Below are 27,409 nucleotides of genomic sequence, written 5' to 3' on the forward strand. Positions count from 1 at the left end.
CAGTAGGCTGAAAATTGCCAGTGGGAAGGAGAAAAAAAATCAGCAATAGATAGAACCTTTTCAAGCTGAAAGGAGGTCAGTGGGATACCACTGGGAACAGGGATGAAGCTTCAGGGGTTTTTATTATTGTTATTTACATAAACCACCCAGAGAGTAATGTGAGATGCTCAGTCCATAACTTTACAGAAATTGGTAGATTTAGAAAAATAAAAATGCAATCACATAGTAGACAGAACTAAATCAATGGAGTACTTACATAATAAGCAATAATTTTTTCTCATGAAAATTTATTCTCTTTTAAAGGATACAGATTATAGAGTATTGGTGCTAGACAGGAACTTAAGAAGAATACCAAGCATCATAAAATTTTAGGTATGGTCTAGAGATGTTATTTACCTTTGCCTAAAGGAGTGTCAAATAATTGACACTGGTAAAATGAAAAAAATGAAAAACTGGTAATAATAGTTGAGTATATTTTAAAATAAAAAGAAAAAATATATAGAATATTTCAGACATAATTATTAGAGAAAGAAACTAACATGATTTCAAAGGAGCTGTTTTGCAAAACTATCTGATTTCTCAGGTTAAGTTTCTTTCAGTTTGTAAATAATTACTCTGTCAAATACTGTCATTAAAAATAGAAGGTCAAAGAAAATTATAATTTAAGTCACTGATAGTTATTTTAAAAAAGTAGTTTGACTAAATTAATCATATACCTTGTATGGCTGTATCATGTGCCTTAAAATGATAGAGGAACAGAATCAAGAGAGATGCAAGCAGTCCCTTCTAACAGTCAGTGACCTGTTCAGAATATTTCCTCATTTGTGCTTTTCAATACAAGATCTCAGGAAAGGTTAATGTATGTAGAAAGATATGTATGCATAAGACCTAGAGCATGCTCTACCAGGTGGAATTCACTCACTGAATGTAAAAGACTATCTCTACAAACCAATGCCCACAATCTGGCAGAGAAACCACTCTAGCAATGCCAGCTCTGACCAATGGTCAAAGCTTCTATCAAGGAAAACAACAATGTATCAATGTACTTATTTTAAAGATCATAAAAATGATACTGTGTGCTCTTGTTTTCTTTAATCTAGTAATAAAAAATGAGAATGTTAGATACTGCTAGAAAAAAATTCCTATATATTTCAATCTAGTTGCTAGATCAGTGCTTAATAGGTGATAGGTGATCAATTCTCTTGAAATACATATAATTTATGTCTCTCTAGGATACCTAAGGAAATAGTACATTATGATAAGAAGTATTTTGGATTTAGAAGTTCACTACATATTATGATTTGGATGTGGGGTAATTCCCCAAAACAAGGTGAGGCTGAACATCATGGAGGAAGAGTGTGACACCGGGAAGCAGCTCACAGGATGATAGAAAGCAGAGAGTGAGACTCCATTACCAGATACAAAATATAGACCCCATAGCCACACCCTGTAACAAACCACTTCCTTACAGCAGCACTCCACCTACCTTCAGTTCCCACTCAATTAATCCCATCAGGTAATAAATTCACTGATTAGGTTAAGCCTCTTGTAACCCAATCATTTCTTGTCTGAACCTTCTTACATCACATAAGCTTGGGGGAATGTCTCGCAGAAAGTCTTAACTGAATCAGTGAATTAATCACCTAATGGAATTAACTAAGTGGTAACTTGAGGCAGGTGGGGTGTGGCTGGAGGGCGTGGGGGTGAGGGCGTGGCCTTGGGATATATTTGTCTCTGATGTCTGATCATCATGTGAGCCTCTTTCCCCCACCACACTCTACCACCAAGATGTTCGGCCTCACCTTGAGCCTTGTGAAATGGAGCTTGCTATCTATGGATTGAGACCTCTGAAATCATGATCCCTCAAATAAATTTTCCTCCTCTACAATTGTCCTGTTTGGGGCTTTTAATCACAGTGGCAAAAAAAAAAAATGACTAAAACACTGTGTGATTCTTATAATTCAAGTGATAGATGAAATAATAGTATTCAATTGTCTCTGTGAATATTTTTTAAAGAAAATAAGTGATATGTACGTTTGTTTTCATATTTTAAGTGAGTGAAGGAGTAAAATGTACAACTCAAGTGGTGCATTAGAATGCACATTTGATTTTTAAATCTTAGCTTAAACAACATAAGGATGCAGTGCTAGAGATAGGAAATCTGTATGCTAGATAATTTGTTATTTGGCAACCAAACAACAGTCACTCTATTTTTTTGTTTCCTCCTGGGAAGAAATAAATCACCTAAGACAGGAGCAAGTGACTTTGCACTAATGCACTTTCCAAATATATAAAGAGGTTTCAGAAAAACAAACAGAGTAGCTATAGGTGGAAATTATATTTCCTTATTATGTTGAAATAGAAGATATCTAAACATCTTAGATGTTCAAGTGAAATGGTTGAAGAATTTCAACCATTTTTTTTGCTCAAGTCTCTATTAACTCCTATATCTAGATCTGAACAACACTAAGCATGATTCAATTTAATCATATTGTTACTAGGTGTCTCAGTATGTGGATGTTTGTTAGAAAAGCATTTAGAAACGTAAAAGTGTCAGTCAATTTGGACAAATGGCAAAGAAAACCCTTGTTCCAGACAATAATCATCTATGCTTTAAACTATTCTGGACAAAGTAGATCAACTGAGTATAGAGATGAGATCTGAATGTAGAGACTGTGATTTTAAAGTGAACATATCTATTAATTATTAGATATGTGGAATTAATTAGAGGTGGGAGACTACAGAGCTCTAATGAAGAGCCAGAGAGATGTAAGATCTAAGTACCTTAAGATAAGTTTTGTGGGGATATTCCTTGTGCAGGAAAAGAACATTTAATCGAAGACAGCCAACTGATTGAAGGCAACAAAAAATTGAAGGCAGATATCATAAAGACATAAAATTCCGAAATATGAATGATGGTATTTATGGTGATTTGAAAACCTCTGGTGGATAAACTGCATAAATTCAAGGACAGAATTTCATATTCATTATAGTTGGAAAAAGAAAATGGAAAAAACAAATAAACAAAAGTGGGTTGAGGCTGGGAGGATAGATCATACAAGTTTGAGGCCTTGGGATTGATCCACAGCACCACAAGAAGTAAAAACAAAGAAAAAAAGAAGAAGTTAAAAAAATTATGCTAATGTTTATAATGTATAGTACCAACATAGAGCAAAAATTAGTTTCCTAACAAAGAGTTGCTGTGGATTGAAATAATGGTCACTTAAGCAAACCTTTGGAATAGATGTTGAAAAGTGTGAATCATTTGATCTCCATACTTTCAGGAAGAGTTTATAGTACCTGATCTATTAAAAGAGGCAAATGGAGCAAGTTTTATTTCAGCACTCACTGGGAAAAGGCATGTAAACAGGGGGTCCCGTCTCTTTTCCTATTGGAAGACTAAATCATTCTGTCATATCAACTGAGAAGGAATAACACACTATATAGATATCCAAAAGACACAAAGATTATTGTACCAAATTCCTTAAAAAATGAAATGCTAACTTGCTCATTATAACTAGTTCCCATCAAGAATGTATTTCCTTTATTTAAATTGTTTGAACCTGACATCAATTGCATTGGCTACTCTTCAATATTTAGTGTGGCTATTCGTAACAGACATGTGTGGAAGGTAAAACAAGTTGATTCAGCTTCATCCATTTGCCAGGGTAAAAATTAAATATATCACCTCACACCAGAGATCAGGTCTACTTTTTACATGTGATGCTCAATAACTGAGAAAAAGCAAAAATTATTCTTATGAGTACAGACTTGGATATAACATTATTTGATAATAAGAATTCACAATTTCATATTTTGATTTTGTGACATTCTGTTTTTTGTTTTTAAAATTACCAATGGCATATTGTATCTCATGAGGTAGCTAATATCTTTTATTCATACTTAGACAATTTAATTTTATCCAGGTGCCTCCTCATCTGTAACTAAAATATATTGTGATATTTAAAATTAAAATAGTTTCATTATCATTAATAAAGAACATCTTCTAACATTGTGTTTCCTACAATGAATGCAACTTGCATTTTATACATATTTTCAATAATATTATTGACATTCTATTCATTTTCCAGCTGCTTTATTATGTTTCTGTAAGTTGCTTTTTTCTTCTCTCAATTATATATCAGAATTAATTCTAGATGCATCATTTATATTTGTACAAGCCACCAATGAAGTTGAGAGACTTACAAAATTTTAAAATAAAACAAATCCTGTCAAACGTACTTAACCCTTACTAACATAGAATATATCTTAGTGTATTCATCTCTCTACCCATTTTAGAACCTTTGATATGATTGGAATCTTAAAATTTAATATTCATACTCCAAGCCAGTTTGAAATATCACTTAAAAGATAGCAGCTCTCTTTAAGACAACAAAGAACTTTCAACAACCAAAGCAGCATGATTTTATTTGCTAAAAATTTATTTTTATGTAAGTTAGTACAAGTGAAAGTTTATTAATAAAATATTTAAACTAATAATGAAAATTCTGTTTCATTATCTTGTATGAGGTCAGTGATAAATGGAACAATATTAGCAACATTTTTCAGTGTTTATTATCTTGTTTAGTCCTTTTAAAATTTAGATTCGAAAACAGTAGTCATTATTGCTGCTACACACAGTTTATTTTAAATACTGGTGTACCAGTTCATTTTTAATTTGATTTCAAAGTATAAAATATACTATTTCTTCTTTTGACTAGAACCTATAAATGCCCTAAATAATGTTGACAAATATTGTGAAAATGTTGGTAATTGAATATGAAGGAATTGCTATCACTAAATGCATTTTAATTCGCTAGATTTTAAAACAAAATGGCTGCAGTTTCTAAGAAATGCTTTCTTTCAGTAAATCTCCTGCTAGGCTCTGAGAATTTATGTTTTCTTTTAAGGAATCTACTGAAAATAAACACAATTTTTAAAATTCTTAGTTTTTTAATCTGTTTTATTTTAAAAAATAAAGTAAAAAAAATTAGGGATGAAATGAATTATGATGCTTTAAATAGAAACAAATACTCATCATATACACATTTAGTTATAAGAAGTATGGAGTCCAATTATTGTGCTGAAATGACAGCTTGGCCATGCCACCTCTGGCACTATATACATTAAATAACATTTATGTGTGAATATTTTCAACGCATTTGTTAACACTTCCCCAAACATTTGTAATACTTTTTAAAATCTGTTTTGTATCTCAGCTATGCTTCTCCTAAACCTAAACTAATACCTTTTTTATAAGAAGAAATAATTTCATGCATAAAGGTAATTTTTTATTCAATGCTAAGAAAATTTCAAGTCTTCAGTGAATCAAATATCACATTGCATAGAAGCATCTATCTTAGTATATAGGACAATTTGTATATCCTGTTATACACAGATAATCGTTCCCTATTTCCCAGTTTTCATTTCCACATGCTATCACAACTGGTTGCCATTATAAATGTAGGATTCCCAAACTCCCACATTCCATAAGTAGGTAGAGTAGGTAGGAGATTTGACACATTCTTTCCCAAGGTAACTTTTGGCTGATGTGGAAAACAACACTCCATAAGCTATTTGGTAATTATTTAAGCCAAAGAATATCCATGCCTTGTATTTAGACAGCATGTTCAGTAAGTGAACTCAACTGTCTTCCAGATGATTAGTGCATCTTAGAGAAAACAGATCCTATGCCTGAAATTTTCCTAGAATATTACTCTTCTACTAGAGAAACGAATTACCTTCTCACTTTTCCAAGAGGGAATGAGGTTAGCATAAGGTGAATGAGTGAGAGACCCAGAAGAAAGAGAAGAAAGGCAGAATGAGAAATACAAGATCTACTAAGAAATCATTTTCTGGCCAGTGTTCCCATCTAAGTTGGCCTACTTACCCTGACAACTGACCTCACTCTCATTTGGGTAAATGGGATCAAGATAAAAGAATCTAAATAAGAAGAGCATTTGATCAAGTTGAACACCATTTCTACTTTGGAAATGTTTTCTTTGCCTGTTTGGTGTTCTCTGCTTCCTCTCATCATCTGCATCTCTTTAAAGTTTGAATACCTAAGAACTCAATCCAAAGGCTTTTACTTTCTTCTCTAGCTCCACTCATGTCCTTGGTGAGTTTACCCAAGCTAATGGCTATAAACAATGTCTATAACTTAATGATTTCCAAACATTTTTTCAATGGTATACAGTTTTTTTTTTTCCTGAGGTGCATGTTCATGTAACAACTTCTAATTATTATGTCACTGGAATGCCTTCTAACTATCTCCACCTTCATGTGCTAGACATGAATGTCTAGTTATTTTACAATGTTCCTCCCAAGTCTTCCCCATCTCATCAATGTCACTTTGTCCTTGTAGTTTACACAAAAAATTAAAACAAACAAAATAATCAATATCATTCTACAATCTACCCTCTTTTTGGTGCCTCACTTCTAGCCTTCAAGTTCTTGTAGGTGTAATTTCACCTCCATTGCTATGATGCTGGTAATTCCACTATCATCTGTCCCCTAATTTCTTAGGGAAAGTGTCCTACAAATTTTGATTATAGTCTTTTTTTAAGAAAATCAAGGAAATGAAACCAATCTATTTAAAACTGAATCAGTGTATGTGTCTCTTTTGCTCAAACTTCAAGTGGCTCTCTATTTCACTTGGAGGAAAGCAAAAGTCTGACTTGTGTATTCATTTCCTCTGTGATTTTATATCTTTACACTCCAGGTTTATGCTTTTCATGTCATGTGGGTTGCTGAATGACCCCTGAATAATTCAGGCCCTCCTTGCCTTAAGGACTTTATTCTTCTTTGTTTCTTTTCTTGGAATTCTTCTCCTGATACATGGCTTGCTCTCTCTCTATTAATTCTCAGATCAAATATTCAATTTTTTCTGGTCTCCATACTCAAAATTAAAACCACTGCCTCCTCTCCCTTGTCCAAGCATTCTTGTCTTTCTTCATAGTCTATCACATTGCAATATACTATGGTTTGGAACTTTTTTCCATTAATAAATTTCCAGCAATCTGGAAATGAATGAATTAGTGATCAAACTCATCAAAGCTTTATGAAATAAAAATTAGGGGAAAAACATCTCCCTGCAATATCTTAACATAGTGCTACATGTGAATATTTGTGTCCTGAAAAATTTATATTTTGAAACCTAATCCCCAAAGTATTGGTATTTGAAGATGGTCCACTGGGAAGTTGTTAGGCCATAAAAGTGGAGTATTACACATGAAATCAGTACCCTTATAGAAGAAGCCCCAGAGAGCTGTGTCATAAAGACACAGCAAAAAGGTGCCATCTATGAACCACAAAGCAGGCCCCCTTCGGACATAGAATCTGCCTTGATATTTTATTTTCCAGGTTCTGTAACTGGGAAAAATAAATTTTGTTTTTTTCATAAGTCAACTAATTTATGGTATTTTTGCATTACAGCTTGGAAAGACTAAAAACACAGGTTATAGAAGTTCAATATAGATTTAGCCAGTGAAGTAACAGGATTGCTTTAATTCCTTTCCAAAGGTATTTAGTAAGAAAAACTATTTAAAATTTTTCAATATTACAAGAACATTCATGCACGGATCTTTGGCATGGGCTCAGTATAAGGGCCACATTTTATTCATCACTGAATCTGAAGTTCCTGTCTCTGATTATGGCTTATTTAATGAGGAGCTACTTATATCTGAATACAATTGGCTGTTTTAAATGTGTTTTGATATATTCTTTTTGATCATTATAACTCTGTGAGGTAGGTAGTATAGACATTTTTGTCATCATTTTATAGATGACTAAAGAAAAAATGAAAGTAGAGCAAATGCTAGAACTTAAGTACTCAAATACCCTTCTAAAAAGCTTTTAACAGTGCACTTTACTAGTAATAAACATTTTAGATTAGGATGTTAAGTCAAGGGATTTTTTTCCACTAATATATAACCATAACATCATTTTATTTGAAAAATAGAGTTACATTTATTTTTAGTGTAATTTAACATTTGGCCTTAAAACATGTTTTCAAAATGCTCCTAAAGGCCCAACTAACTGGTATACATTGATCACTGTATTTCCCTTATTATAGGTTTGTTCTGTTTAGAAATCTGAAAAAAACACAAACCTTGGGATTTTAATTACAGACTTTCTAAACCCCCACACAGCAGCTGTAGAGGAAGCAAATATCAGTTTTATTAGCATAATGGAACGACATGAGCCAAGTGAGTGAATTAAATCCCAGAAGATCATGCCTTTTAGATGAGATGTGCTTAAATAGAATAAAAAAAACTATTTTGATGATTTATTTATGGTAGAAATGAGAATATAAACTTAAAGTAGCAATGCTTAAATTAATTTCTAATTGCTGAACAAAGCTGTGACCTGTTTTGCTGTCAAATGAGTTGCATTCATCCACATTCCCACAATAAAGTGCAAGCCTGTGTTTGCATTTCACAAAGAAAGCAAAGACAGGGAAAATGCAGCTCCATTAACACAAGTGAAAAATAATATTCTCTTAGAATTAAGAATGGAATATCTAGAAGGGCCTTTCTATCATGACCCAGGCTTGATTGTACTGAGCAACATGAAGGGAGATAGTTATACAACGTAAAGTAATGAGATAATCCAGAGAGAAAATCCATGTCAAAATCGCTACACACTGAGAAATAAAAAACAGAAACCACACTGAAGGAAGCTGTACTTTAAAGATATTAAATTATCCATATCTTGACCCATTGAGTCATCTTACAATAAAATTTTCATGAGCACCTGCCTTAACCCTGTTTTCTTCTTCTGAGCTCAGCATTTCACATTATCTATACCTAAAAATTTTCTAGAACATTACTAAAGAAACTAATTACCTTCTCACTTTCCCAAGAGGGAGAGAGGTTAACATAAGGTGAAAGAGTGAAAGATCTAGAAGAGAACAAGGGCAGAATAAGAAATGAAAGGTCTGCTTAAGAGTCACTTTCTGGCCAGTATTTCCATCTAAGTTGGCCTACTGTATAACTTGTTGAACATCACTCCCTTTTGAGTAAATAGCATCAAGAAAAAGCATTTAGATAAATAAGGTTCAGGTAAACTGTAAATTCGATTAAGCCAGTCTCTTCAAAGGCATTAATAGATTCAATAGTCAGTATGTCTGGTTTGGAATTTTTGCACTGCCTCTCACTCATTATGTGAACTTAAATATGTTAGTTTTTCTTCATTTTCCACATTTTAAAAATGAGGATAATAATAATACCCATATAATAATACCCATCTCAACAAACAAATATAAAATGTTTAGGGTACAGTGTGACTCATAATAATGTACAGGAAAGATTCATTGTTGAAATTATCATTTTTATTCACATTTCTAAAGTTGGAAAACAGCTGGAATAATACATTAGACTTTTATAAGCATTACTTCACTATTATATATAGCAATGCCTTCATTGTGATTTTACTAGAGAAGTGAGTTCAACTAGTGTGTGGATTAAGAAAGAATTCCTCTAAAAGGTACCACTGGAGGGCCTTTTATCTGGAGCCCTTGGTGACTGTGTTATAGGAACATAATATGTTTTAAAATTCACTTACATAATTCTAGCATCCTAAACATACTCCTTTACATCAGTTTTATGCAGGATAAATGTAAGCTTTAGTAGTCATTTCTTGATTAGCAATTTTTCATGAATATTTTATAGCTGTAATATAAAAATTTGAAGAATTCCTTATATTTTTAAGTTAAAATCTTCAATAAAAATATCTAACTGATATTTTCAAGAGAAATAGTATAATCTTATTTCTCAATTTTTTTCACTCAGAATGAAAACAATTTTACATTTAAATATCATACAGACCTCTCTATGAAATAACATTCTTGTTTTCTTTCCAAATTGACTTAAAATTCTTTAATGTTATTTTTCATTAACTTTGGTTTTTAATAACAAAACTGAAGAAAGGTAAAAACTACCTACTAGATCACTCATACATTTTATGTGTTTATTTTAGTTTTATAATGAATATAAATATATGAATACCATCATGAAGATGAAATTTAGCTAACACTTCTAGAAAAGCGTTGAGTACATAGACTTGTCTTGGACTATATATTTTCATATTTTTATCCCATACAGATGTCATTTAACTGGTATTGATGATTATAATGTAATATTCAAAACTGCAATATGCAAAATTTACTAAAGGCTTATTATGGGCCAGCCCTGGGATAATTCGTTTTTATGCATCATCCTATGTAATTTTCACAACAACTGAATGTTGTATCAACTTTAGTGAAGCTAGTCAAATGTCCAAATACTGAAATCTAGTGAGTCCCCAAATCAAGATTCAACCTATGTTTAAACACAAAATGAATGACTTAATGTGTGAAATACATTACATAGTGCAAACTGAAAAACAGGTGCCACATCTAAAATGAAAATCTCAAAATAGTTTGAAACAACATTCCAATTTCATTTTCTTATATGCCTTTCAACTCCACCCTAAATATTATATTTTATATTACATCAGATTTGTATATAGTCTCACGTGAATATTTTATTTAATAATATTCTGTATGACTTTTCCTTAATAAATCTAGTAAATTAAAATATTGATTTTCCTTTGAACTACATGTGTATCTCAAATTATATAGCTGAGCACTTGAATTATCTTTGAATTCTTAGGCACTGTCAGAATGATTATGCTAATTTCTATTTGAGCACTGGATAATGATAATATAATTGTTAAGACTTAAAGACGTTGAAAATAGTAGCTAAAAGCTGGTGTTCTAGAAATGACATAAAACGTTATCCTTACTATTGTTGCAGAATTTTGAAATAACTTAAAAATCAGGATTAGAGAACAAAATATTTCTACTGAGTTAAAACTGCTTAAAATTTGTAAGATCCTGGAGCAATATTAAGCAGTGTAATACATTTGTTATATTTTTATAAATTTATTATAGAATGAAACAAAATTATTTTACACAAAGACATTTTAAGAAAACTCTCAGATGCCCATTTCTTCTAAGTGGCAAAACATTGATGCTCTTATTTAAATTTCAGCTAGATATACAGATGTAAAATAGATTGTAGAGTATGGAGAACTAAAGCGGGAAACAAGTTAGAAACGACTCCAGACAAGCTCTGAGGAATGAGTGATTTGAGGAAGAGGATACGATACGATAGGGATACAATCCAATCAGGACTATTTGGTACCTAACCGAATGTGAGAGCTATTAGTGAGTAGAAATGAAAGAAGTTCCCAATCTTATAAAACTAGAAAATCAGAGAAATTTGGTGTTATGAGAAGACAGCAAATCCAGACCATTCAGATTTGCAAAGCAAAATAAGCATAATGCTATTAATATTGAAGGGGAAGTGTTTTGCACAATGAGGGAATAGCAGGCAAAAGCTCAGTAGGTGACATCAAGCCAAGCAAAGTAATCATCAAAACCAACAAAGAAAACTGTAGAGAAAGAAGACAACTATACCAACTGGTTCTCTTTGGATTGTTTGAAAGAGAAATCCATCTAGAAAGCTTAGCTAAAATAAAGCTGTGTCATAGACCCAAAATGCAGGAATAAAACAGAGCCTAGACATACTTTAGAACAAGGGGATTGGGCTCAATTAGGGTATTCTTTCCTCTTTCTTTTTATACAACCTTGCTTCATTCCTCTCTCTTAGATTTAGTTTATCTTTTTAAGTCCACACACAGAATTCATGGCTATGGAGAATAACCTATCTGATCAACTGTCTCTCCTTCACCCTACTGTCTTTGTCACCTTTCCCCTCTCTCCTTTCCTTTTCTCAGACTTAAGATTTCAGAGAAGCATTGTGATTGGGTAATTTATTCTTGGCTTGCCAGTCAGCAGTGGGGACTGGTTGCTCATGGTTACACAACCATCTAGAAAATGGCTGCTTGCTTTTTTTTTTTTTTTTTTGTATGAAAAGAAGTGTATTTTTCAAAGGAGTTGTGGAGATCTGAGCCAACACTGCAATGGATGATCTCCTCAAGGATCAGAGACGTAATCTCAATGATGCCTCTGCTTCAGAATAAAACAGAGAAGAGAAAGAGTCAAAAATATTTTTTAAAAATCTAATGTGTACATAGACACTGAGATCAAGGGAAATGAAAATCAAAAGGAGCAATATATATTCAGCAGAAATGAAATAAGTAATATGCTGATTGTCAATCCACCATTGGATTTAACTAATGAAGATAATCAGTTGCTACATAATTTGATAAAATTTACATATGCAATGTTTATATTATTGTGCTCCGATATTGTGCAATAGTGGTAACCAGTATTTAAAAAAAAAAGGAGAAAAATTCGGGTAGTCTTTTATGCCATTACTAGTAACTATTAGCTGACTCCTAGTGAACTCTGTTTTAATCTAAGCACTCCCAGACAACTACTATAGGAGCCTTATTTAAAACTCCTTACTGGGATGTTGATGTTGAATTCACTAGTCTATGGTTAATGGAATGATACCATTTCTATTTTGAAAAAAAATGAGAAAACATTCCTTTCTCCATTCTTTCAGAATCTCCCCACCTTTCCAAGACTTTATAAAGTGAATGAGATGTGATCCTCCCCAGAACTTCCCTTGATTTGCTAGGAAGTAAGTTGTCTGGGTCAGAGGAAAGAACTATTTTTAAGCAACCATCCACTTTTGCATTACTTGGGTTCTATTTTCAGCATCCAAATTTTATTCCTGTTTAAAGACAATTTACCTTGACACAGAAATTGGACAATAAAACTATTGCAGAGTTCAATCTATTACCTTTGAATAATGTATATCTTTCTCAAACAATGGTTAGAAATAAAATTGAAATTTCTGATTGAGGTGCAGTTAATTCTAGAAAGTGTTATTCTTGCTTTATAATAACTGGCACATGCAAAAAGACAGGCATGGGATAAACTATGTCTGAAAGCCCTCTGAATGCAAGGGAGAAGAGATAAAAAGACAATGAACATATGTGTAAGGGTAGGAAAAAAGATGTAGGGAGTATTAATCTGTGTACAAAAATATATTTGCATTGCAAAATTCTAGCCAGCAGAAGACATGGAACCTCTAGAATAATTTATGGTATCATCATCCAATGGAAAAAAATTTCCTGTATTTAAAACTTTGCAATCTCTATAATTTGAATTAGTTTTAACTATATTTTAAATTAGTTGCAATTATATTTGAGAATTATTAAGTGAACATAGTTGTGATTATTGCTAGAGGTTTATAGAATCAATGCAGCAATGACTCATGATCACTCCATTCCTTATTGTTTTATCTTCAGATTTACTTTCTCCATTTATTTTTAAAAACTCAGGGCTCATTCAAAATGTCTTCTCACTTTACTGAAATAGACTGCAATCACCCCTGCTTCCTTAGCTTTATATATGTTTTCTTACTCCTTTTTTTGTTGCTGGTACCAGATATTGAACACACAGGCACTTAGCCACTGAGCCACATCCCTGGGCCTTCTCATATTTTATTTTGAAACAGGGTTTTCACTGAGTTGCTTAGGAACTTGCTAAATTGCTGAGGCTAGTCTCAAACTTGTAATTCAACTGCCTCAGCCTCCCTAATCACTGGAATTACAGGGGTACACAACTGTATCTGGCTCTAATCTTCTTTGTTTTTTACTACATTTTTCTATATACATTCTAATCATCTTTTAAGATCAAGTTCATATTCAACCTTATTCATAAAGTATTACCCAGATTTCAGTAAGAATCTCTGTCTCTCTATGTATGGGTTTACTCACCATTGACACATTATTATTACATTTTTCTTAATGCCTCATTTCTGAAACAACACTTCTTAACCTTTTATTATATGAATTCATTATGTTTATTAATTTATAAATATACATTAATTGTTCTATGAATGTTTTTTTCAAATTCAGACAGAAAATTACTACAATAAAGATTGGCTAATATTTCTACCAAATTTTCTGATACAAGAACCTACACAAGGCATGGAGGTGACAATAATTTGCCGACGCCTCTTTAGTATTCTATCGACAAATACATTGCTAGGAAACTATGGGTTCTAAAGTAAATACTAAGCTTTATCAACAGGAGGAAGTTAACACTTCAAAAGTAGGCCTAAGTTACTATATTAAAACTAAGCATAAAACTAGAACTTGGACCTAAAAGACAAAAAGTAAAATAAAATAATGCTTTTTGGCTAATTGAGAAACATAAACAGAAAAAAAAACTTTACAAACAGTGAATAGATTACTATGGGAAATATAAATTGAATCATATGAACTATGAATCTAGTACATACTATCATAAGTAGATACACAGATTATATAGATAGATAATTTGAATTTTTTTGTCAAATTCACAAAAGCTTAGACACATTAAGACAAGATTTTTGGCCTTTAGGAAGATATTTTGGTTTTTAGACAAGTGCATCCTTTTTATGAAAATACGTTTTCAGGTTACTATCAAACACAAATCTAATACAATCTCTTTTAGAAGAAAAAATAATAAGTAACCCAAACTGTTTATAATATTCATCTTTTAGAGGATTTAATTTCCTTTTCAAATAGTTATATGAAGGCATATAGAATTTTGTGACTTTCCTCAAGCTTTACTTGTGACATATTTTTTTAATTCTCAATTTTATTAAGGAAGCAAAGATCAACAGGCAAAATATTAGCACATGAAAGCACATTTCAGAATGAAATAAAATGAAAAACAAAACTAGAAAACAAACTTAAAAACAACCATGCAAACAGACATATATCAAAAACCAAATGGTTGAAATACATGCATTTTGGGTAATTTATAAATAGTATTCATGCACTAAAATAGCATTAACACCAACAGAATAGATTTTATCATTTAAGAGAACTTGGAATAAGCAGAAAAGTGAATCACCATAACCATGCAAAATGGACATGGGCTCACCTTTAACTTTATTCTTTGAAGCAGCAGCTGGTACCAAGGAAAGGTTGCACAAGAAGAAGAAACAAATATTAGATATTAGAGAGACATTTTAGTTAGCAAGAAAACAGAGATGCTATTAGTACTAAGTTGAAAAGTGCATTTATATTACCCACATACTTTATATCAAGAGAACCTATAACAAAGAAAATGACAATTGTTATATTTCATTAGTATATGATTGAAATACATGAGTAAGAAAGTAAGACAGGAGGCCCAATAGGGAGGTGCAACTTGAAACACCACAAGACACCGAATTCTTAAGGAGTTCTTCTTTCTCTATGTATATTTTCTTAGTTCTAAGACTTAAACGATAATCAATAAAAAGTTATTCATACATAGCTATTATTTTGCAGAGGAGTGTACTGGGAAATGAATACAAATGTGCTCTACTACTGAGCTACATCCCTACTCCTTTTTATTTTTTATTTTGTGACAGGGTCTTGGCAAGTTGGCACAGGCTGGGCCCAAACTAAGGATCCTCTGGACTCAGCCTCTAGATTCGTTGGTATTACAGGCATGCTTCACACTTTAAATATGTTTAATACCATTTAACAATTAAATCGTAAACCAAAAAGTAGGAATTAATCACAAGGGCAGGTCATTTCATTTACTGAATGCTTTACTAAATGCTGAGCCTGATGTCTCACACTTTCCCTACATCTTACACACGATGATGACAACTTGGAGAGTTAAGTTTTGATGTTTGTGCCTCATAGGTGTGGAAAATGAAAGTTAGAATTGTCTAGTTACCTGCTGAAGGTGACAGAGCACAAATGAAGCAAGTTTAGAATTCTAGCCTAGGTGTATCAAATCCCAGAATCTGTGCACGAAGATTCCACCCTGTGGTGTTTGTATTTAAGGAACGAGTCACTTAATAAACTGCAAGCATCAGTTCTTCGACAAAACCCAACTCAAATCATATGATTCATTAAACCCCAGTTATTTTGGTACATGGTTGACTATATAGCTATGAAACTTGAAAACTTCATTACTTTAATTGGCATGATTCCCTTAAGAGGTAGAAATTGAAGCTTATTTATATCTAGTGGTAAACACTATTTGGGGCAGAAATAAATTTAATGAGGAAATTAAATTAATTAGTCCTATAGGACAGTTGCTAACTCAAAGGATGACTCCTAGTCAAAATGCATAATTAGACACCTCTAAACACTTTTGAAGTGATATATTCTACTTTGATTGGATATTATTTGATAATGAAGACTGAAAGAGGAGGGAGTGTTTTTTCACTCTCTAAAGGATATTAAAGATGAGTAGCCCATACTTTAATTGGGAAATATACAGTCTCTAGTTCTGTAGACTGACCTTTAGTGCAATTTAATTTAGATTTTGGATTTAGTACCCATGAAGTAGGAATGGAAACTTTTAATTTACACTTCATTTTTCCAAGGTATTTGAACTAAAAAAAAAAAAAAAAAAAAACTTGAGAAAGTTTAGTTAAATTTTCCTTATGGGAAAATTTATTTTCAAATAAGGATAACAAACACTATCTTACTATTGTATTTTAAATAACATTTTCCAAACAAAACACTTAAATAAAATTAAGATTATATCAAGAAACCTGTATGAAGTCTTTTTCTTAAACCCACTCAAGCTGTTTATTGCACAACTTTAAATATAAGTAGGTGGTTGGAAAAGAAGAATGATTTAAAATATTACTGTGAACTTAAAAAAAAAACTCAAAGATCAAAAATTTAACTACTATTTGTTTTATAACATTTTTACTAATTATTAGGCTATAATTTATAACAACTAAATAACCCACTGGAGACACTAGATTATGTAATATTAAATCTAAAATTTCAAAATTTTCTTTTACCAAGTAACATACACCTTTTTAATGAAGAAAATAGGACTGCTTCATTGTTTAAATACAAATTTGAAATATATCTAAAAAACTAGAGGAGACAGAGAAAAGTAAACAGAAATCCCTCTCCTCCACTGTCAACTTCTAAGATGGCCAATGTGAACAGATCCCATTAAACTAGAAACATAAAAATAACACTAATGTTGGGGCTGGGATTGTGGCTCAGAGGTACAGCACTCCCCTAGCATGCATGAGACCCTGGGTTCAATCCTTAGCACCACATAAAAAAATAAAATTAAAAAAAAATAACACTAATGTTATTTTTAATTGCAAATTTTGAAGTTCTTATAAAACTCAGTAACAAACATGTACTTTTGTGTTTTATTTTCAGAAACAAGATCATACTGTACATATATTTTGTATTTTGCTTTCCCACATTTTTTCAGGTTAATACATAGAGTTCTAACTCACTTTTAAAAATAATTGTGTAGTGCTTACAGTTTGTCTGAAGGACTATTTCTTATTATAGACTTGTAGTATTTTTTAATATTAATTCTGAAACACAGATCCTTACAGAATATCCCTTCTGTGCTATAGTGATGTTTAATGTCTGTAGGACACATTTTCAAGTTGTTTTCATATTTCTATACAGAATACAATTGACTAAAGATTTTAAATATCTTGAGAGAAGGTTTGAGAATATCTGGAAAAGAAATGTAATAGTAAGCTAATGATTTGAAATCTTAAGAAACCAGAAAGAGAGAATAAAAAAGAGTATAGACTCTAACATTCCTAATAGGTGACATGCTACAAACTTAAATGTTTTAAACAAAAAACTATTTCAATTAATTTTTCTTAAGTATTTAATTTTCAATTAAAAATTTAGTTTTTAATTCTTGGATAAAATTTTAGGATATTTTAGAATTATAAACACTATAAATTATCTTTAACTGCTAATCATTTTCTTTGTAATGCTTCTAATATTTCACAAAACTCACTCTCTTATACAGTAAGCTACATTACTTGCTGAAAGTCAAAGGATACAGTAATGCGTCAATACGTTGATTCTAAAAACTTTAGAATAAATTAGAATAAATTCAAAGAAAAATTGCCAAAAACTTATAAAATTTTAAGATAATGATTGATATTATTATTTTAAGATAATAATTTCTCATACATAACAAATACAACTAGTCTTTTATTAGAATTAATCTCTTATCCAAAATCAGTGAAATCAAGATAGAAAACATAGGTGTTTACATTTCTTGGTGGGATGAAGAAAAATTATCAAACATTCTCAAACATTACATGAAGGCAGAAGATTTTTTTTCTTAGATTCTTGGGCAAGTACCAAAATAAAATAGAAAGAAAAACAAAAGCTCTAGGCCTGTTTCTTTGTGTGTTCAGGCAGCTAATGCTAGACTAGGCTGGTTAATATAATTGGAAAGAGGCCAGGCTACCAGGCTTGTTAGCCCAATTATAATTCTCTGCATTTTCAATAAAAGAAGCCAAGATGACAGCAATACTGTCATAAATGTCATGTTCAATACTTGTAAGATTTTCCATTGTCAGCACAGTCCAATTATAAGTCAATTGTAAAGTGCACATTGCACACCACCCAAAAGTGACTGAAAATTACCTTAAAAATGCAAATTTAACTGTTCATAGTTAAAATGGAAAGAAAGGAATTAAAGATATTTTGACCAGAGAAAAGTTTTAGATATGATATCAACAATTCTTCACTTTTATAATGCAAATAGCAAGTTGAAATTAGAGCATTACATTGGTTCACACTAGTTTTTCAGATATTATTAGTTATAATATTAAATTTAGAAATGAAAATAATCATAATATTCATCATGTGAAAACTTGTGCGAATAAAGTTTGAAGAAAAATCATCTGAGTGATGAACATATCCTCACTTTTTACATATGAATGCTGAATAGTTAGATAATATTAGTCATTATATTACTAACACTACTCCCTAAAAATTCTAATACAAAGAATCAAAAAGTAAAAAATTAATTCATCATCTTACCCATTTGGTTAATAAGTCCCATTGAGGGATTTGCTTGTCTAGCTATTTATAAGAGGTGTCTCTGTCTTATAAGTGTTTGGAGAATTGGAAACTCTAAAACTCTCAAAATGAATCTCAAGGACTTTGAATAGGACATGGAGGCAAGGTTAGGGACTAGACAAATTTTACATGCCTTGAATTTTACCTACCTAGTCACACTTCCCCTATTCTTTTATTTCTTATGTTAAAATTTACTGTCATATTTTTATCAGTATTTATGATATGTGTAAAATATAAAATTTACAGGATTTATTGTTGCCTTAAAAGTATTTCTGCAGTCATTTATTAATGATATATTTAATAAGTAGTCAGTAAAAACATAACTAATGCTTATTTAGAGATAGCTGATACTAAGATCTATAAATCTTATGGATCGTTTAATTTTATGATTATGTAGAATGTTTTTGAAATATTTTGATATTTTTGTCTTCTGTTTTTGATTATTCCTTTCCTGTGCACAGTAGTAGATAAGGGACCATTATTTCTTTTAAAAATAGGTAATGAATTTAAGAGTTTAGACTAAGGAGAGATAGAGTCTTCTGACATTTATGATTTAATATTTTGTTGTGTGGGCTGTTTCCTTTGTTCCAAATATATCTGCAATGAATCAAAACAAAGCAAAACATTGCTATTGGCAGATAGTATAATATAAAGTTTTAAAATATGAAAACATCACTTTGAGAGTGCATAGCAAAAAATATATATATATAGAAATAAATGAGAATGGCATTGCCGCTACTTCCTAGAGGAAATACATAAAAATGAAGGGATCCAAAACACTACAAACTGTAGCTGAGAAAGGACAAATGCTTTTCTGTGTATTATAAAATTCTACAATATTAATTTTATAACTAAAACACCACACTAAATGAACATACGTATTTTAAATCCACTAAGTCAAAATGTTATAATTTGAGGTGGCATATTAGTAGTGCTAATCAATACCAGATTATTTTTTATGTCTTTTTAAAAATTAAGTAAATAATTTGAAAAGAGGCAGTATTAGCACATCTACAGTATCAATACCACAATATTAAAGTGTTTCAAGATATGGAAATAAAAATTGCCTTGTAGAATTAGATGGCCACCTACTTTTATTTCTATTTTTTGTTTTATCCACTCACTTCTACCACAGAGTAAAACACATTTTTTTCACTAATTACCTTAAACTTATTTAAAATAACATCTTACTGAACTATCAAGTAGCATCATCTAAACATTAGAATTTTTTTCCCTAAGGCTCATTAATATCAAAAGACTTAGAAAAGTGTAACTTTAATTTAGTTTCAAAAGTTTTTATTTTTCAATAACCATACAAATTTCATACAGGGAAAAAAGTGTGAAAATGGTGTTCAAAATGTTTTGCAAAATATATTTTCTATTGAAGTTATACCCTGATGGACAAAAAAATTTAATAAGCAGAAATTTCTTTTAATAAAAATAGTTCAACCAATAAGTAAATTAAAAATAATAGAATTAGAAAATTACCATTCTGTAATCCCTAACAAATTCTTTTTTTAAAAAAAATATATTTATTTATTTCAGTTTTCGGCAGATACAACATCTTTATTTGTATGTGGTGCTGAGGACTGAACCCAGGCCACATGCATGCCAGGCAAGCATGCTACCACTTGAACCACATCCCCAGCCCTAACAAATTCTTATAATTGGGTAATGATTACCAGGATTAGAAAAGAAATAACCAATCCCTATACTTTCACATAGAAAAACATAACCCACTTAAGTGATTTTTCCAAAATAAACAAACCTAGATAGAATTATGTCTCTATATTAAACTTCTGTTGTCCAATAAATGCAGGGACACAAAACATGTCAAATCAATGTAATTAGTTAGATATTTAATTTTGAAACCACATAAAATTTTGGCTATTTTTTCACTTATTAAATACATTCCAGGGAAAAAATATCAATTGAAGCAAGAACCTGCAAACTGGGGATACTGCTCAAGGGTAGAGTCATGCACAAAACCTGAGTTCATTCTCTAGCCATGCCAAAAGAAAAGAAGAAAGACGAATCAACCAATTGTCACATGTGGACTTCTTTGGATCCTAATTTGAACACTGGAATTATATTAGGTTAGTGTATTACTAACATTTAGATGAGGTAATATTGTAACTGCATTTTAAAGCTATTACCTGTTTATAAAATTAAATAATTATAACAAGTTGTCTGTTATTTGATATTTGTTTCAAAATAATTTTAGAATTTGTACTATTTATTACTTTTTCATATTTATTTAAATGTTTTACATTTTTGATAATAAAAACCGTTTAAAATATTTTACAAATTCAAATAAAAATCTATGTATATTTTATTTGTGAGTATTATCATTTTCCCTTAATATGGTTTAAAATGATAGTGTGTATTAAACAAAATAGTATTTGTTATCTACATATATTTATATAGGATGCGATCAATTTATCTTGTGAGTAAATTACAGTATGTATAAGTCAAATAGGTAACACTGAAGTAATTTTATTAAATTATCTTAAAACCATGAAATCTTAGTAATTCATTGTCTCATATAATCATTTTACTTCCAGAAAGATGCAATATAAAAGCATTGTAAATTTTAAATACTTTATTCATATGTATTTTGAGGATTAAATAAAATATATAATTTTTTCTTCTCGATGCTCCTGCAGTCTATAAATTCAAAATTAATTATATGTATCAAAAAATATTATTCAGCATTAATATTTTTTCTCTCCACTATTTCCATGCTTCTAACACTGAGTTTGCTACTATATTTTTCTATATTTATTCTTTTTTTGCTGTGAAAAATCTCTTTAAATGTCATGAGTCACTGCAACTTCTAAGTCTCTTTCTTACAATTCATACTTCCCTATAGCATGTGGCTTTTGCCCCAGTAAGTATACATACAGATTTTCAAGTCAAAAATAGGATTCAAACTCATGCCTTAAGAGGATACTATAAAATAAATGAAAAACCTTAGGTATCTCAGCTATATAACATTATGGAAGCCTGGAGAAACTACAGACATAAAAGGGTCTCAATACATAGAGTACATGGACAACCTTTGACGTGTATTTTATTTCTACACTACTAAACCAAGAAACTGTTTTAGAAATACCTAAAATCTATAACTCAACAAAATATATTATTGAAAATTTACTTTATTTCATGTTATTCCCCAGATCCTCAGCAGCCAAATTTAATTGAAAGATTTAATATATGTACTTAATTACATGTTGCCATTTACAGGTACACTATTAGATGGAAGAAGTGTTGATAAACATATCCTTAAAAGTAACTCCCCAAATCAGTGAGGTTGGTCACATTTTCTATTTGGGGGCTATAATACCTTCAGAATTTTCTGCTGAATTAGTACCCTAATTAAAATTTTTATTCCCTACTTTATTTCAAAATACATTCCATTTTACTAATTTAAGCGTATGCAAAGTAAATAATATTTCTGTGCCCATATTAGCAGTGGTGAAACAGTAAAGCAATTATATGTGTTCACTTGAATACTTTTTTATAAGACTGTTTTACTGAGTTATTTTGGATTTATAGCAAAACTAAGAGGAAAGTACAGGGATTTCTCATATGCTCCCAGTCTCCACAAGTGCATAGCCAAACCTGTCAAGTCCCCCAGTGGAGTGGAACATTTCTTACAATGGATGATCCTACATTGACACATCATGATCACCCAAAGTCTGTAGTTTATGTGAGTTCACTCTTGCAAGTGTACATTCTATGGGTTTACAGTTGTATCCTGGTAACTGAAAATGCTTGTTTGAACAATTTTTGAGCCACCAAAAATCTTTTATTGTCATGTAGAATCAGTGGTGAGATGGTACCCAATACTAAGAGTTCTCAATCTATGGTTGAAGGTAGTATGAAAAAAATATATATAACATAATGTTCTCTCTATGTGTACTGTTGCTTTTGTATGTGTGAATAGGGAACACTATTTTGTGTAACCATATGCACATATAAGTTTTCTGAGTTCTTACTATATCATCGATAATTTAGTACTTTTAATTTTTTTCTAGAAAGAATAATTGCTGCACTCTGTATTAGTGATGACAATTATTTTCAATGAGAGAACAAAAGTATCACCCATTAAAGGTATTTACTGACTGGGTACACTGGTATAAAATGAGATAGTTCCATATGCATCTAATATAGACTCTAGGGAAATATGTGAAATTCACTAAATTCTATTTAGTGAAGAAATATCACTAAATATAAATAGGTATGAAACTCAGGACCATGTGCTATTGATTTGTCTTATCATGTTCAAGCGAATTATCATGAATGAAATATAAAGTAAATGTTCTTACATTCCTAATTACTACCTAATGGGTTAAATCTGGAAAAGCAGTGCAAAGAGAGAATGTGGGTAGGAATAATTTTCAAGAGTCTGTCTAATCTCCTTCAATGTGTCTTCAGGTAACACGTTTAAATCCCAGGACATCAAAAGGTAATCATTTTAGCTGGCAAGGTCAAGCTCCTCCATGCATAAGCATATATACCTTAAGAAATGCTTGGTTTTGCCCTCTAGCATATATCTGCAGTGAGGAGCTAGAGCAAGATGAAAGGTGACCTCCAAGATGTTGTGCATCAGCCACCATGTCAAATTCTCTACTGCTACTTCTCTGATCTTGCTGTGACTTTCACTTCAGGTAAAATGATTCCTTAAAACACTATAAGGGCTCAGGCACAGCATACACTAAGGAATGCTGATCCAAGGATCACTTAAATTCTTATTTATTTTCCACAACTTTTAGAAACCAAATGGAGGGGAACTCACTCATTTAGAAATGTCATTTTTTCAAATCCTTTAGACAAGATGGTCAATTATTTTTATTGTAATATACTATGATTAGGTTTCATGACATATAGATGCACTATTCATGTCTTTATACGTGACAGAACAAGAAATGACATTATTCAACTATGAACAGATGAGTAATTATTAATATTTTGGTAGCAGTGAAAATTTTGTTATGGAGAACCTCAGAGGCATCTCCTTTTGGTACAGTCTGCTTTCTACTTAACACCTTTTATTCCATATTCATATAGTCAGTGATTTTTGTATAATTTATTTTATTAAGTTAATTAGTTCTGGGACACTAGGAATTATTCTATCTTGATTGAAACAGTAATGCTAATCATAAAGTGAATTTTAGGTTATAGACTATGGTTAAACAATATAGTCAATATTTTACTTAAGGCATATTGGATGTTGGGCATTTGAGGATCCCCTATAACTACATCTCAATTTGAAATCCACAAAAACAAGCAACATACGTGACATTTTTTAGCAGTATAATACAGTTGTCACAAATGTATTTCAAGACAATTAAAAAGCATGTATTTAGTATGTCATAGTTTGGCCCATCTTATGATCATATGAAAATTTAAAAATACATATTATAAAAATTATGTTAAAAGCTATGTGTAAATTATATATATATATGTATATATATATTATCATTAGATTTCTGTGTCAAATACAATGTTAATTAACAAGAATAATTTTTGGAGAACATAATTTTATGGTCTGAACTTTTTATCTGAGTCAAACATTCTCTGAGTGGAACTTTATTTATGTGGTTATTTCAATATTGTGAGGGAAGGAGTGCCCTAATGTAGTCTGCCCTTTATGGTAAAATGCCTATAGGTAACATTATTTGGGTCATATGGAAATATAATGGAAAAAGGTCTTAAGAGTTCATTTTCAGAAAATCTATTTGGTGCACTAGCAAAATCTTCTGCACAGTAACTTCATGGAAAATTTTCTGGAAAATTTATCATAAACTTTGCCTAAAAGAGCACTTGGAGAAAAGTTATTTCAAACAGTGTCAATTATTAAAATATAATGTCAAAATGACATAAGGATTTGCAGACACATGAAAACAATTATAATTACAAACTACATAATTACAGTGTATTAAACAAGCCACTTCATATTTTATATGTGGAAGCCAATTAGGTTACAGATATCTTGGAATGTCATGAACTGTCTCTCCTCTGTAGAACAGGGTAAATATTTTAGAAGAAACTCAAAATGAAAGCAATTATGAACACAAAACAATTGTTTCACTCATGAAAACAAGTATCACTATTTTATATTAATATTGGATTCAAGTAGTCTGAAATTATAGTCAAAATGAAATTTGAAGTGAACTTTGTCACTGAAAGGAGAAAAAAATATATATAGATAGATATAGATAGATAGATAGATAGATAGAGAGAGAGAGAGAGAGAGAGAGAGAGAGAGAGATCAGGATATATAAATGATGCAGAAGTATATTCTTTGTGCTCATTTTCTGAGCATCTCTAAATGCTACTCCATGTATACAAATTCCTCAGAAAAACTGGAGGAAACCCCCATTTGACCCAGTTAGCCCACTCTTCCATTTAGATCTAAAGGACTTAAAATAGCATACTAGTAATACAGCCACATCAATGTTTATATCAGCTCAATTCACAGTAGCCAAACTATGGAACCAACCAGATGACTAAAGAAAATGTGGTATATGCAACCAATTGGATATTAGCCATATAGAAGAATGAAATTTTGACCATCACCAGTAACTGGATGGAACTGGAAAATATCATATTAAGTGAAATACGCCAATCCCCAAAAAACAAAAGCCAGACATTTTCTCTGATATGCAGATACTAACTCATAATGGTGGGAGAGGTGGTTAGGGAAGAACAGAAGTATTTTGAATTAGATAAAGGGGGAATGAAGGGAAGAGAAGTGGAATGGGAATAGGAAAGACAATGGAATGAGTCTGACGTTATTATCTTATATACACATATGATTACATGACCAGAAGAATGAGGTATTATACTCCATATATGTATAACTTCAAAATACATTCTACTGCCACATATAAAAAACATATGAAAATAATAATTAAAAATTTAAAAAATGCTATGGCAACCAAGTGGGGAGATGGCATCATATTGTGCTACAGGTAAAATGGATTCTAGTTTTGCTTCTAATATCATCATGACATTTTATATATCAAATACTACATAGAATTATCAAATTACCAACATATACTTTTAAAGATAATGATTATGATATACAACAGTTCATAGTTTAATAAAATATCCAATCTTGAAGAAGTTAGATGATTATCCTTTTCGTTTGTTGCTGTTGTTTAAACTGATACCTTCCACTTTGAGGTTTTTTTTTTTTTTTTTTTTTTTTTGGTAATAGGGTTTGAACCCAGGGGCACTTAACAGTTGAGCCATATTCCCAGCCCTTTTTTTATATTTTAATTAGAGATAGGGTCTCACTGAGTTACTTAGCTCCTTGCTAAATTGCTGAGGCTGCCTTTGATCCCATGATCCTCCTGCTTCAGGCTCCCCTCTGAGCCACTGGGATTACAGGCATGCACCATCATGCCCCGCTACTCTGAGTTTTAATGTCTGTAACAGCCACATTCATAATGAAACCTAACAATAACTTTGTAGGCCATTACCTTGAAAGACCTATTTAAGCATACCAAAGATATCTAGAAATGTGCATTTGATAAAAGTAAATAGCCTACAACAATTAACAACTTCATTAAATCAAACTAAAAATACATTCTTTTAATAAGTAACCTTCCTTTACAGAAAATGATCTACCATAAATTTTGTAGAGTTAATTAATATTATTAAATCTCACAATTTGACAAGCAAATGTAATGCTTTTAAATGAAATGTTTCCACATCTATGATTGCATAAGGAGTCACAAAAAATTCTAAGATCTGGCACTGTTAATTCCAAACTGAATATGGGGAAACTCAGGCTGGAGGGACAGTAAGAAATTTTCTCAGTAATACCAAGTCACTGACAACAAGATTAAGAAGTTTCGAAAGCTTCCAAGTCTCAACACAGGAATCTTCCCCTTATACCATAATTCTTGATTTTCAGTAGCCATTGTTCTGGGTTATCTCATCTATAGAATTACATGGTCTATCTATCTTGGAAAGTAAATATTGTGTCACTGTCGAACCGCCCTTCCAGCAGAGGTTGAGGAGAATCACTAGACCAGCTAGTGAGTGTCTCGAGGCTGAGCAAGAGGGTAAGTGTCTCAACCCGGCCTGCCTTATATAGAGAGAGGAGAAGGGGGGGTGGGGTCAAAGGCAGGGGCCAATCAGAGATTGGAGAGTCCCCCAGGTTGGGGTAGCCTAGTCACCCCCAGTTACAGAAACAATACCCCATTAAGTATGTGTGCCCCCCGTTGCTGGGGAGTTATTCTTTATGTTTGTGGAAGCCATATCTTGGGGCCATTCAGGCATGTATATGGAAGCCATTTCTCAAGCTCTAACTGTCATGTACATGGAGAATCACAAAACCAGAATCACAAGACTGGGGATTTCCCAACAGTGGTTTTTCTTCCTCTTTCCCCAGCGATTGCACTTCCATGGTCAGCAGAGGTCCCAACATGTCACAATGTCATTTTATAATTTTACAAACCAGTTTATGTATACATATTAATAAATATGTTAACAAATCCCACAAATCTACAGAAAATTATATTTATGAGAGAAAAGTTCTCAGGATTTTTAAATAGTC

General features: G+C 31.4%; 1 protein-coding gene across 4 annotated transcripts in view; it reads right to left on the reverse strand.

Annotated features, from left to right (window-relative positions):
• The window catches only part of Cadm2 (cell adhesion molecule 2), a 1,002,559-nt gene that overhangs the window by 282,865 nt on the left and 692,285 nt on the right, over positions 1-27,409 (reverse strand). For 3 of the 4 annotated variants that reach the window (XM_040286941.2, XM_040286940.2, XM_078044431.1), the window contains exon 2: positions 14,894-14,920. The exons of the other annotated variant lie outside the window; for it this stretch is intronic. In XM_040286941.2, the coding sequence (XP_040142875.1) occupies positions 14,894-14,920 (27 nt within the window). The remainder of the gene's footprint in view (positions 1-14,893; positions 14,921-27,409) is intronic. 4 annotated transcript variants of the gene reach the window in all.

This window comes from Ictidomys tridecemlineatus, chromosome 3 (assembly GCF_052094955.1).
Source record: "Ictidomys tridecemlineatus isolate mIctTri1 chromosome 3, mIctTri1.hap1, whole genome shotgun sequence".
Lineage (NCBI taxonomy): Eukaryota > Metazoa > Chordata > Mammalia > Rodentia > Sciuridae > Ictidomys > Ictidomys tridecemlineatus.